Consider the following 13,876-nt stretch of genomic DNA (forward strand, 5'->3'; position numbering starts at 1 on the left):
GGAGCGCCTGTGACTCTCTCTTCTGTGCACTTTCTGCTGTTGGTAGGTAACCCGCTTTCGGAGCTGCAGAGGTGGGAGGATGTCGAGCACAGCTCCATCAAAGAAGCCTTACCGCAAGGCACCCCCACAGCATCGTGAGATCCGCCATGAGGTACCCATCATTCGTGATGACCAGGACGGAGTGATCTTGGCCGAGCAGAGTCAGGTAACGGCTTGCCGGGTGGCAAAGGGCTTAACACCATTGCACCAGCAAACAGGGTTTAGTTACACCAAGGCAGGCCAGCTCAAGCAGGCAGAGGGGTTTGAGGTTTGCAACTTGAACTTCTCCTCATCGTGGTCCCTGGAATCCAGCAGTGAGAAGGAAGTGACAGGGTGCAGAGCAGAGTTGAGCATCAAGAGTCAGACTGTCTCGCCAGTACTTCCACGTGGTGGGAAGATGGGGCAGCGAAGTGGGAAGCAGTGCCCAAACCGCAGTCGTGGGCACCTCAGCAAATTTGTGAGCCGTAGCATGGAGACAGTTGTGGTATCTGGAGATGAAAGACACCGTCCCACTTGCTCTTTCAAAAGCAGAAGCCTGGAACGCTCGCTTATGTTTAAAGAGCCTCCTGAAGTCCTGACACCGAGGAAGTTTCGGGTTTCCTCTACACACCTGCCTCTCAAAGGGATCCTGAAGCAGACCAACATGACAGGCTCATGCCCTGAGGGCTTACGCAAGTCCCACTCAGTAGAGACACTTTCCCGTGACCGTGGCTCACGCAAGTACAGTGATCCTCAGCTTTGCCTCGGCCGTAGGCAGAAGCGCTCACTTCAGCACAGCAGCAGTAGTGCTGCTGACTCTGTCAAGCACAAGGAGAAGATTACAGAGGAAAAACTGCAGTTCTCCAAATTTCTGGATGAGATCACCCAGCGGGTGCTGAGTCCCATCCGCTTGCGCTCACTGGGAGAGTCCAGGGGAGCAGAACAAGACCAGAACTCTCCTCTTTGCCCCAGAAGCTCTGTGCCAGAAGGCCAAGGGGAAGGTCACCTGCAAGGGGTCAAAACCAAGCGTGCAACTGAAAGATCCCCCTGCCCAAGCAGAAGAAAAGCAGAAAAGAAATGTGAGGGGCTGGGAATGGCTTCGTGCCAGAGAAAGTGTGCTGAGGAGGCTGAGAGAGCTTCCAGACTAAGAAAGAAACCCATCCTTGGGAGGAAGGACAGTAAGGAAAAACTCCTTTCCTTGGAGAGAAGGGTAGTAGATCTGTGTCAGTATGAGCTACAGCAGCTGGCAGACCCAGGGCTGGCGGGGACATCCTCTGGGCAGCAGCACTCACTGTCTTCATGGAAAAACAGTGCAGAGGGCAGAAGGGCTGAAAGCAGTCCCTGTTCACGGCTATTACAGCCACACCATCTGTGTGCTAAACTTGGGCAGAAGCGTGCAGTGGAGCCGAACTACCCAGACAAAGGATCCTTCTCCACTCCAACACGCTGGAGTCGGGAGGAGGGGCCTACCCCATCTAGATCCTTCCCTTCCTTCAGCCTGGCACTAAACAAGGTAGGTGCCACGGCGACCGGCTCACTGACAGGGGTCTCACAAAGGCCAAAGCCCCCACCTGGATCTCTTCTAGTCTGTAATGCCAGTGGGGAGACTGAGAGCAGGCCCTCAAACATCATGTTGTGGGTGCTTAATCGCCAGAAGCAGCTCTCTTCTTGGTGCCACTCATGGCTATGCTCCAGGTTGGGTATATCTTCCTGGGAGGAACCAGCTTTCCGTTGGCCCCAGGAGTTAGGAAGGCAGGAGCTGATGCTGCTCTCCAGCTCCTGTAGGAGAGACCCTCCAGGCTACAGGGCAGCAGGCGTGTGCAGGAGGCAGGCATCTCTCTTGTCAGGAGGTGCTGGGATACTCCCAGTCCTTTGTGTGTGCCCTGTGCCTGCTGTCTTGCAGTACTGGATCTTTGTATGATGGCTGTTTCAAGTCTTTGTAAGCTTTCTCTTTTTTCCAGCCTGCTTTGGGGCCATCGCCTTGTTTTAACAGGAATCACATTATCCCCTTTGCCTGGTCACTAGCATCTGCTGTGTATGTATTTGTGGGGGGTAGAGGAGGCAGTTGCTATGTAATTCTGCATGAATTAACCGATTGCCATGTGGGGTCAGGATGTAAGAAAAGAATGGATTGATGCTTTCTTTGCCTTTAGGGACAGGAGGTTGTATGCAGGTGGTAAGGACCATTCTTTTAAAGTGTGACTTGATGAAGGAAGCAGCCCCATGATGTCTCAGGGACAGGACTGGGGTGGTTTGCCTTCTGTAATATTGCTAGCTGCTCAGCAACCTCATCCACAACGGCCTGTGTCATGGCCTCTCAGCCCAGAGCTGGCTGTGACACTTAATGGACAATCTAAAGTATGGCAGCACTTCGGGTTTGTGCAGTGCTGTTGGTACGAAACACCAAAAATAATATATGGGCAACTTGGACTTTGTGAGAGTGGTCACAGTCTTGGGCTTTCACAGAAAATGTGTTTGCTTCTAGTGCTAATTAAATCTCTCCCAGGCGTGCTGGCAGGCAGCAGCCATCTCACGGGTTAACACAGAGAGTGCAAAGGAAGTGAGAATAGCTGAGCCGTGTGCTCTTGTCACTGCGCTGTGTGTCCTTGTTCTGCAGGTCCTTGCTCCAGCCATCTCTGGGGATCTTGCCCAGAATGTTAATTTCTTTCACAGGCTTTTCTGACTTTTGGTGTTTCTTCTGCTATCCGAGAATAGTTACAGTGGCTGGTTTCAGGTCTGCAGAAATAAACCCTTTCACAGCACAATCTGGGTGATATAAATGGTGGACACATTTTTCAGCTCCCAAATGATTCTCTCTCATTCTTTTTTGTGGGGCTTTAAGAGAGTTGTGATTTCTGAGGTGACAATTTAATCCTCTGTGTATGCTGGCCTGTGAGATCCTGCTACCCACTAACTGTGGATGTGGAGGAGGCTGAAACACCAGCTAAGGTGACAGTGTTACAAGTGATGCTAAGATTGCACCGTGGGAGAGTAAAGTTACCTAACTTGTGTGGTGGTTTCTCGTCTAGCTCTTCTACCCTGAACCAGAACACAGTCTATCTTGGTATCAGACAGCTGAGTGGTGTGTACAGATCCTAGCAGCTCTAAGCTTGCCTAGCATGACCTGTCAGAGCAGGTGAGGAAGAGTCACAGTAACCAAGGGTCTAGCAACCAAGACTCTGCCCCTTAGGACAGTGTGAGAGACCAACTCCTCCTCTGAAAGAATCTTACAGCTGTTTTCTTCCCTGTGCAGGAACCCTTGACGGATGCAGAAAGGATGAAGTAAGTGTCCTGCTCCCCCTTTACGCCTGTCATACTGCAACTGTGTTGGCCATCCTCACATCCTGACTGTGCCACCTGCACAGCAAAGCTGACTGGCCCTGCGGGCTTCTCTGAGATTTTCAATCTTCTTGGGGCCATGTGGGCAGAGCTTAGTTTTTGCCTTGCCAACCTCTGCCTTGCATGTCTCTTCCCCCTGGAGCAGGAGGGAACATAGACCCTCAGTGCAGGTGCAGGCAGAGGAGTTGGTGAGTGTGAAAGAAAGTAGGAGATGAAGCCTTTAATACAGGTAGAGAGAGCGTGCCTTTTTTAACCCTTCTTGTTGACACTGTTTTGGTGTAAGCCAAAACTGAGACTGAGGGTGAGAGCTGAACCCTTTGGTGGTGTGGGGCACAGACAGCTGCTAGCACTGAGCTTAAAGCCATAGTGAGGAGCAAGCTTGCACTGCCAGAGAGAAGCTGCACTTCTGGGTTTCTCTGAGCAACTGCGCACAAAGGAATGAAAAACAGGAAATCCTTCTGACCACTAGGCATGTCCTGGCTGGGGAGGAACAGAGCAGTTTGTGGGAATGGGGTTGACTGGAAGCTGTGATCACATTTGTACATGCACCCCACCACCTCTGCTTCTGGGCTTAAGGCTGTATGGAGTCCTCTTTCCACCATGTTTTAAAGCTGTGAGGGCTTCTGAACAGTTTCAGGGGAGGAGAAAATTATTTTACTCTTTTTGCCTTCAACTCTTCTAACCTGGACTTGGATAAATTATTCAGTGGGTTTCATTCAGCAGTGAGGGACACCGGAGCTGTGCAGCTCATCTGGCTAGTGGGCTTTATCCAAGCACTGTAACCCGAGAGGGAGCTGGGAGCCATGGCTGGCCAGCTGGCAATGTGCTGCTTTGCCTCTGCTCCAAGAGAGTTTGAGTCTCCCTCTTCTGACAGAGATGTACCTCTCGCTGCCTATGCTGAAGACTCCTGCCAGTTCAGCTTCTGACTTCCTGGGGCCCCTGTGTGGGGCCTTGGGTCCTAGAGCAGAGCAGTGGGGGGGTGCTAGTGTGGAGTAACCCTTGTGCACTCAGTGGTACCTTGTTCCTGTGTGACCCAGGCTACTACAGCATGAGAATGAGGAGCTGCGCCGACGGCTGACATATGTGACTAACAAAATGGAGGCAATGGAGAGGGAGCTGGAGTCAGGTCAGGACTACCTGGAGATGGAGTTGGGCCAGAACCGTGAGGAGCTGGAGAAATTCAAGGACAAATTCCGTAGGTATGGAAAAGAAAACGAGAGGGATAGAGCTAGAGAGATCCCCCCCTCCAAGGACTCCCTCAGCTGGTGAGAGCAGGCTGTGCTTTGTTGTATAAATCAAAGGCATGCTGCATCCTCAGAAAGGTGCATCTCCAGACTGTAGGGGAGTTAAAGACTCTGCAGCCATTACTTCCTCCAGGGTACAGTGTAGGAATGCTGCCAGCGCGAGGGGCTGACAACAACAAGGAATTCTTTATCTATTGGATGTAAGGCAGGGTCCAGCTTGGATGGTGACCCCACAGGTGCAAAAGAAGCCACTGGTGGCTGCAAGAAAATACATCACCACTTTACTTGAAAAGTACCTCAGTTAAAAATCAATGCCAGTCACTGCTCACAAGAGCTTATACATGACATAGGTCAGAGGAATCCTCCAAAGTCATTCACACCCTCCCCTGCAAAATCCTTTCACCCAGCCAACCTCATCTTGCCTCCAGTAACTTGGGGTCTGAAGGCCATTATGTGGCAGAGGTGAGGCACAGTTAGTATGCCTGGTTGTCTTTCCAATCTTTCTGGAGTTGTGGAGTTGGTGGTTTGCTTGGTAGCTATGAAGGGGACTTGAGTAGGTGCCTGAGATCCATTCCCATGTATACCTTGTTTCTGCAGGTTGCAAAACAGCTACACTGCTTCCCAGAGAACCAACCAAGACCTGGAGGAGAAGCTGCATGCCCTGGTAAGTACTATTAAAACACTACAGAGAGAAGGTGGAAGAGACCTGTGTGTTAGGAGCAGATGGGGGAGGGGGCCCTGGCTTTACCCAGCAGATGTGGCAGTGGGTGAGGGGTGAGATTATGGCCATGACCATCTACTCCCCATACCAGCTGGTGTCATGAACAGGTTTCTTGATTTACTGAGCCCCTACTTGGTCATGCACATGAGCTTTGGTTCCCCACAACATAATTGCATGGTATTCCGTCATGTTGCTTCAGTCCCTCTCAAAATGCCAGGGCTGTGTCAGCCAGTCTTGGGGTGGTCATCCTGGGAGGATGGGGGCAGTCAGAGCAGAGCCAATGTGCGTGTATGTCTGTTGTGTGCATTCATAACACTCATGGCTGTTTCTTTTCTCTCCCTCCCCCCTCTCTCTCTCTCTCTCTTTCCCCTCCCCATGCTGCTGCTGGCACACGCTGGGCGCACTCACCTCTCAGGCCTCTCTCAGCCAAAGCTGGATTTTTGCAGTTGCGTCTTTTCGTTTGTGTGTTTTTTCTTTTTCCTCTTTACGTGTCTCAGCCTGTTGGTTTCACTGTCAATCCCACATACACCATCCCAGATGGAGGGGCCCCAGCCCTCGTCCAGCCAAGGGCTCACCTGGTATCCAGCAGCTGCCCGCAGATGCAGCAGGTCCTAGCTTGCAGTGCTCCATCTTAAGAGTGTTTGACTCTGAGCCAGCTGGAGCATGGCGTGCTGGGAAGTGGTGCCCATAAGCTGTGGCGCTGCACAAGATGTGGATGGCTGTGAACCTCATTTGCTCCCTTCCCCTTCTGGGCTGTGAGCAGGCAAGTCAAACAGCTGAGATGCTGATTGCCTCCATGTAGTCCAGGATGAGATTTTTTTTTTTTTTTTTTGGTTCTAGCACTTGAATTTCTTGGGTTAATATTCATTGTGATGGTGCCTGAAGAGACTGCGTATGTGGGAAGCATTGTCATCCCCTACCCGCTTGTGTGTCGCTGTGCTCTACCCCCGATGCACAGCTGGGCCCTGGTGGTCACAGCCTCAGAGCACCCTTGGGCAATGTTGGAAGAGCTTCTTGAGAAAAGGATAGCTTGGTTGTTCTGAGCTGTTGCCACTCTCTGCTGTTACACCTGTGTCTCTATCATCCCCGTACTTGAACTGTTGGGGAGCCTAAAGAAGCAAGATTGCCTGCTTTAGGGAGGGTGTTAACTGAGCTCCAGATGAAGCTACACAGGTCCTTTTTCTTACTAGAGCAACGCTTAAACTCTTTCAAGATGGTGCCCTCTCTGCCAAACAAACTTTTTGCCTATTCAGCATTGACTGCTGGATCTTTATGGGCACTATTCTCATTTTGTTGCCCCAGAGAAGAGGGCTGGGTATCACAAGCTCAGAGGTCTTTGCTGCCAGTGGCAGGATGGGATTGACTGCTCAAAACCACTAGCTTTCCACGAGACACTGTATGAACCAGGGCAGAGAGGAAACATGGTTGTGCTGCAAGAAGAGATAATGCATTAAGGAGCTTCGTCTCTGTAACGAGCAGAGTGGGTGGCTCCGTTTGGCCTTTGGAGTCCCTCCCTTGGTAAAGAGCCAGGCTATCCCCTTTGTCTGTCTGTCTGGAAGTTTTTGTATCTCGGCTGAACATGTCATTGGGCTATGCTTGGGCTGAGGTGGGTGGTGAAGCCAGGTTCTTTTGTACTGGGGAGATTTACACCTGGTGTTCTTGCATCCCAGATTAAAAAGGCAGAGATGGACCGCAAGACGCTGGACTGGGAAATTGTAGAGCTCACTAATAAATTGCTTGATGCCAAAACCACCATCAATAAGCTGGAGGAACTCAATGTAAGTGTCAGTTTGCAAATGGCTGTGGAAGTGTGTGAAGTGTGGGCTTTTCCTCTTGTTCAGAGTCTGTGAAGGAGCATGTGAATGACTTCAGTGTGTATGAAAGTGTGAGAGCTGCACACAGGAGGGACAGACAAACAGAAAAGGGTCTGAGGGGTTGAGCAAGGAAGAACTGATCTTCAAGTTAGATGTATTTGCTCTTTTGAGCTTAGGGTTTAACCTGAGTCCAGGCTATACCAACGGAGGGTCATTTACTCTAGAGCTGGGAGAGGGCTGATGCCTTTTCTACACCATTAATATACGAGTTCCTGGATCTGGTGCTTGTTTCTATTAACTGCTCTCAACTCCCTCCAGTCTGTCTGTCTGCAAGATGCCTGACATCAGGCAGTGTCTTCAGGCATGGCTGTGAGGTCTGGGATGGGATAGCAAATCTGGTGGGACTTTTGGAGAGTATTAAAATCCCCAGAGGGAGAGGGAGTTGATACACTGACAGAGTATATGCCTGGAGCAAGGGCTGGAGTTGAAAGGGACACCTTGGCTAAGTTGTAAGAAAAGAACACATCGGTGTGGAGAGGAGGGAATGGCAGGTGCCCTCATGCATTCATCAGATGCCTCCTCCTGCTTCTGTTCAAGCAGCATCTAGTCAGGTAGTGGCTTTTTGGGTAAGAGATCGGGCCAGTCTGACACTGTTGCACACCTGTGTCCTTTCTTGCAGGAACGCTATCGACAGGATTGTAATCTTGCAGTACAGCTGCTCAAGTGTAACAAGTCCCACTTCAGGAACCACAAGTTTGCTGATGTGAGTAGCAGTTCTGCTGAGGTGGGGAAGAAGGGCTCATGGTCTCCGCCTGCATCTTGCTTTCTCCAGCTTTCTCTGCAGGGCTGTTGGCCTCTCATCCCTCAGCCTCAGACAGAGGTGTGGGGGGACTCCTGTTCCTACTCCCACTGAGAAGGCAGCACAGAGCCTCTGCCAGCTCCTCTTTCACACCAGCTCCATTTCACAGCTCAGCCAGGAGCTGTTATAAAAAGAACGATAACCTTGAATTTGATAGCTGTTGGGTGCCTGATGGGAGCTGGCAGGAGGACAGACACTCTCTCTTACCCTGCTCCGTCCTCTTGCCTTCCTCACCTGGCCACATCGAAGGGCCACACTGCCTGATAAGGAGTCCAGCAGCAGTAGTCTGGGCCTGCTTCACTTCTTACTCTGAGGAGAAATGTGGGAGGCAGCATTCAGGGTGTCTTAGGCCTCCTGAATGGCAGAAGTTGGTACCAATTCATACTCCCCCTTGTGGGGTCTGTTCAGCTCATCCTGCTGTCAGGATGAGCAAAGATGGATTTTAGGCCTTTCATGTTGGTAGCATCACTTCTTTGGTTGGAAGCATCATTCAGGCCCTTACCCCAGCTCTCTTTGCCATACCCCTAGTCTCCATCCCTTATGTTCCTTTCAGCAAAACCATGTACTTGTCTTTTTTAACTTAGCAGGTGACCAATATGTCACCCTCCCCCATTGTGTCTCAAATTAGCACTCTTGAGGTCAGTGTATCAGTTACTGCTGGGCTGACCTTGACCTCTCTCCCAGCTGTCTCCCCCTCCTGCAGCTTTAAATTTTGCTTCCCCCCCTCCCCCCCGCAAGTGCAGCGTCACACATGGCTGCCACTGGATGGGGTGTTGGTGCTGAGCAGCTGTGCAGACAGTCTGACTCACAGCCAGCTGTTGTCATGCTGTGTGCCCTGTGTCCCCAGCTTTGGACACAGTTTCCTTCTGGGATGGGATAGCAAATCTGGTGGGACTTTTGGAGAGTATTAAAATCCCCAGAAGGAGAGGGAGTTGATACACTGACAGAGTATACGCCTGGAGCTCTGATGGGACAGACCTTGCTGTGCACAGTGTGGCTTGTGGAGCTCTGCTCTCTGCTTCATGCTCTACATGGGTGTGGTGGCCAAGGTGAGGGCAGCTCAGCAGGATGATGGGGAGAGCAGCAGTGCCCATTTGCATGACAAGGAGCAGTGCTTACCCTCTGTTGAGACCCTAGTCCTGCAGCTTTGGTAATAAACCCCATGTTTGCCTCTCTGAAATGGAGTGAGGATGTGGGACGAGGTGGTGGAGTTGGTGGGGAACAAGGGAAGGCATCGATTCTGGTCTGCAGGCAGGCTGCCAAAGCAGCATGGCTGCAATTACTGCATTCGGGGAGCACTGTGGATCCCAGCACTGGGGGCTGTTGAGTCACTTCAGTGCAACCACTGGCTGATTTTCCACAGATCAATAGAACCCTTCCTAGCATGTGCTGGCTGGACCTTGTCTCTGTGCTCACAGGCATGGGGGACTGAGCCCATGTGCCATCTTTTCTTGTTCTTTTTGCAAAATGGGGCCTGTGAACCATGGCCTAGAAACATGACTGGTGTGACGGCTAGAGAGCTTTATTAGTCCCTCACATGGGGCAGGTTTGCTTTGAAAGGGATACTTTCCTCAACATAATGTATGCGAATGTTATGGTCAAGATAAGGAGTACAAAGTACATGTGAAGGTTGGTTGGAAAGGGCAGATTATTTGGAATTTAAAGGCTTGCATGGCCGTCCCCTTCTAATGTCCTTTTTGTTCTCCCTAGCTTCCCTATGAGCTGCAGGACATGGTCAATAAGCATTTGCACAGCACTCAGGAGTCCTCAGGCCCTGGTCAAGAGGCAACTCACACCTTGGCCCCGTCTGATGTTGTGCCCACCTCAGTCATTGCCAGAGTCTTGGAGAAACCAGAATCTCTGGTTCTGAATTCAGCCAAGTCTAGCAGCGGCAGCTGTCCCATGGCTGAGGATGTCTTTGTGCATGTGGACATGAGTGGAGCTCCTCCTGATGCCTGCAACAGCGCAGGGCAGGTGGGGAAGGAGGGAGGAGATGCGAGGAAACAGCAGAACGGTGGCTGCAAGCCACAGAGCAGTGTGGAAAGCGTGCCAGAGGAGGTGCCTGCCTTTGAGAAGCTAAGTCCGTACCCTACACCCTCACCTCCCCATCCTATGTACCCTGGGCGCAAAGTGATTGAGTTCTCAGAGGACAAGGTAAGGATCCCAAAGAACAGCCCTCTGCCCAACTGTACATACGCTACACGCCAGGCCATCTCCCTCAGCCTGGTACAGAGTGAAGATGAGAGCTGTGACAGGCACCAGACGCTCCCCAACAGCCCTGCTTCAGAAGGGCACCGTTCGGCCTCCAGCTGTTCCTGTCAGCAGTCCCCCAAAGCAGCCAGGGCTCATGGCTCCTCCCAGAGCAGCCCATTCAGCAGCCCTCCCCAAATCCCGAGCGCCTTTGCCAGCTCTGCCAGCTCTGAGGAGGACCTGCTGGCCAACTGGCAGCGTATGTTTGTAGACAAGGCACCCCCCACCTCAGAGCGGGTGCTGATGAACCGCACAGCCTTCAGCCGTGACACAGCACCTGAGCTCCAGAAGAGGTTTAGCCGCTCCATGCAGGAGCTGGGTAGAGCAACCTCGGCTTACTCGGATGGTGAGGAGTCTGCGCAGAGCTGCAGCTGGACCATGAGCCGGGACTCGAGTGTGGACACAGACAGCACTGAGTCCAGAGCCCGCAGGAGCCATTTCTCCTCAGACTATGGTACAGATTTCTCCCAGGATGAAGCCCAGAAGCTGTTACAGGGAAGCGGTGGAGGCACTGGTGAGCCTGGAAGCCCCTCACCAGAGAAGCACAAGGACTATGTGGACCTTGGTTTGCCTGAGAGCCCAGCTGAGGAGAGAGAAATGTTGCTTCATGGAAGCAAGGAGAGCAACCAAGGAGGTGCCCAAGAGGAAAGTGGAGAAAGCAGGATCAAGCCTCCCTTCAGTCGGCCACACCGCAGCCCCAAGAGGATGGGCGTCCACCACTTACATCGCAAGGACAGTTTGACACAAGCTCAGGAGCAGGGCAACCTTCTCAGCTGAGGCAAGGCAAGAAGCAGCCACACGCTGCAGAGCCGTGGGCTGCCTTCATCTGTCCACCTTCTGAGGGAGAAACCTCCCTCGGTGCCCTCCTCCTGGAGGGGCTCTGCTCTGAAATTTTATATTTATTCTCTTCTTTTGCTACCTGGAAGAGCTGAGGTCCCTCTTCCCTGGAATCTCAGACCCACAGTACTAGCACACACAGTGTGCAGAAGCACACCCACTGCCCCAGCACACTCGCAGCTCTCTTCACAGCCTCACACTGGTGCCTGTACCAGAGCTTATTCTTGGTACCCCTCATCCTGGTGCCTGTGCCTCTTTATGCTTATATCTTCCTTCCCCCTTCCCACTCAAGTACCTGAGGCCCTGGGTGCTCTCGTGCTGGTTGCCCGCAGCTGCTCTGCTCTCTTAACTTGTGCCAACAGGGCAGAGTGCCTGTGTGGTGGTGTCTGATTCCCTGGGAGCCCGCAGGGGCTGTGAGTGGGGCACGAGGACTCTCCTAGCGGATGGCTGTGGGCCCCTGGGGATGTGCTGGGATTGCTGGTGTCTTATTTTCCTGCTGTGTTTTGTTTTCCTCTGCTGCCCTATGGGTAGTTCTCCAGAATCTGCCTCTGCAGGTCCCCATCACTTGGCTCCTGCGTCAGGCTCAGCACCCAGCCCCTGCTGAGGCGATGCACAGTTGCCTGTGCTGTGGTGTGGGGTGTGGGTGCTGTCTGCTGAGGTGGTTCAGGGAGACACTGCCTGCTAGGCACTGGGGTTTGTGTTTGTGTGTCTCCTCCCTCACATCTCTTCCCTTGCTCTGTGCTGTCATTTTGTTTGAACAGTGCTGATGCTTTGCTCTTGGGTGGGCTTGTTTTTTCTTTCCAAGCCTTTGGTTTTGGGGTGTATTGTTTTTTCTTTCTCCCCGCCCTGCATAAGCAGACACAGCCATTGGCAGCCAGTTTGATGCCTGCATTTAGGGTGTGTTGAGGAGGCTCAGCTCTCAGAGCTGCGCTTCCCTCTGATCCTGGCCTCCAGCCTGCAGAAACCCCTCCAGACTTGAGAACAAGGTCTTGCCCTGGGTGAGCAAGACATGAGGATGCTACTGAGCTTTCCTGGGCAGGCCTCAGTGTAGGGGCTGGTGGGGATGTGAGGGCAGCACGCTGAGGAGCTGCTCCCTGCAGATGCACTACCTCAGGGCTTAGCAGCAGCCCTTAGCCAGGGTCTCCTTGCATGCCCCCTTCTCTGAGGGGCTCCAGGCTGGCTCTGGCACCTCTCTGGGGCCTCCCCTTCTGCGTAGGGCCTCTCTGTGTGTTTTTCCTAGTGTAGTGTGATACTGTGTGACTTTTCTCCAGTCTTGTGTGCTTGGTGTCTTGTTGGGGGGGAGGGAAGGGGAGAGGTCTGTAGATGTAGGTATTTTTTTGAGGTTTTACAAAGCCCAGGTGTTCTGTTTTAATTTTGTCCTGTGCCCTTGTCTGTCTGGTGTTTCTTGGCTCCCCTGGGGGCGTGAGGCAGAGACTAGCCTGGTTCCCTGGGCTGTGTCCCCCTCACACCCCACCAGCTCTCCTCAGCCTGCTGTCTTGTTTTTTGAGTTGGGTTTGTGTTGTCACCCCACCCTACTCAATGAGGGCTCTTCACTGGGCTGTAGGAGAGCAGCCCTCTGTCCAGGAGGGAGCTCCCATTCATACACTTACAGCAAGATGTGCAGCCAAGAGCTGCCTGGGGGCCCTGTTCCACTCCCCAAACTCCTGTCTCTGCAAAGGACCTGCAGCTTGCAGCTGGGGCCAGCTAGGGCTTCAGCTGGAGCCTGGAGGCTCCAGGGCCTGTGAAAGGGAGCTGCAGGCCTCTAGTGGCTGTATAAGTTGGTTTGTGTGCCCTGGCTAGAGCTGCTGCCTACACACTCGCCTTGTTTCCCACCTCTAACAATTGTGGAGCTGGATGCCACCCCCTGGTGCAGAGGTGGGACTCAGTATTTCATTACAGTATTTCGCTTGATACCTGTGCAAACAGGCTGGTGCTGAGAGCAGGAGCCTCCTCTGAGCCTGCAGGACGTTCATCTGCCCTGTCCTGAACGTGGTGGTGGGGTCCTTGTGTTTGGTCTCATCAGCTACTCCACTGCTGCATTTCTTCTGTTCTTCTGCAGCGTTGCAGAGGGCTTGCACCCGCAGCGGCTGCCAGCTCCTGCCTCACAGACATCACCTGGGGTTGGATGCTCACTGAGTGAGCACCTCTGGCTCTGAGGCTGCTGGTGGCCTGATAGCACAGCCACTTGAGCAGTGAGGGAAGCATTGCCCCTCAGGGCTCAGCCCCATCCCTGCTGCATTCTGGCATTGCTAGTCAGTTCCTGCTCTTGCTGAAGCAGCTGGTGCTGATTGTGCTGGGCAGAGCCAGCCTCCTGCTTTTGGTCAAGGTAGACCTAAAAGCAAAACAGTGGAGAAATGAAGGGGTGGCAACAGGGTGCCCAACACCTCACCAGACACTTCTGCTTCGCAGCATTAGGCTGGTGGCAGAGGTTGAGGGGGAGTGGTGGCCTCAAAAGGAGCAGAGCCCTCTCCCAGCGGGCACAGTGCTTGCCCTCTTCACGCCTGCTCACCTCCAGCAGTATTGGCTCTGGGGCCTTGAGCTGACCCCACTTTTGGTGTCCCAAATCCAGACTGTTAATCTGTAACTAATGTGGTTTTTTTCTGAAATTTTCAAACATGTATATTTTAAGACCAGAAATAAACTATTTTAAAAGTAGGTGGCAATGGCTATAGTGTTTCTCTGTGGGTTAAGACCGGGACTGAACCTATCCTGAGTGCGTGAGGGAGCAGAGCCTCTCCTGGTATAATGTCCCAAGTTTGCTGAACTGCTCGTCCCACCCGTTGGCTCTCCCAGG

General features: G+C 52.6%; 1 protein-coding gene across 1 annotated transcript in view; it reads left to right on the forward strand.

Annotated features, from left to right (window-relative positions):
- TJAP1 (tight junction associated protein 1 (peripheral)) overlaps window positions 1–11,022 on the forward strand; it is a 14,620-nt gene extending 3,598 nt beyond the window's left edge. The window contains exons 3-9 of the mRNA XM_010297321.1: window positions 47–205; window positions 3,272–3,300; window positions 4,395–4,556; window positions 5,199–5,265; window positions 6,993–7,100; window positions 7,816–7,899; window positions 9,706–11,022. Coding sequence (XP_010295623.1) covers window positions 80–205; window positions 3,272–3,300; window positions 4,395–4,556; window positions 5,199–5,265; window positions 6,993–7,100; window positions 7,816–7,899; window positions 9,706–11,022 — 1,893 coding nt within the window. The 5' untranslated portion in view covers window positions 47–79. The remainder of the gene's footprint in view (window positions 1–46; window positions 206–3,271; window positions 3,301–4,394; window positions 4,557–5,198; window positions 5,266–6,992; window positions 7,101–7,815; window positions 7,900–9,705) is intronic.
- The last annotated feature ends 2,854 nt before the right edge of the window (window positions 11,023–13,876 follow it).

This window comes from Phaethon lepturus, unplaced genomic scaffold (assembly GCF_000687285.1).
Source record: "Phaethon lepturus isolate BGI_N335 unplaced genomic scaffold, ASM68728v1 scaffold26991, whole genome shotgun sequence".
In the NCBI taxonomy this organism is placed as follows: Eukaryota; Metazoa; Chordata; class Aves; order Phaethontiformes; family Phaethontidae; genus Phaethon; species Phaethon lepturus.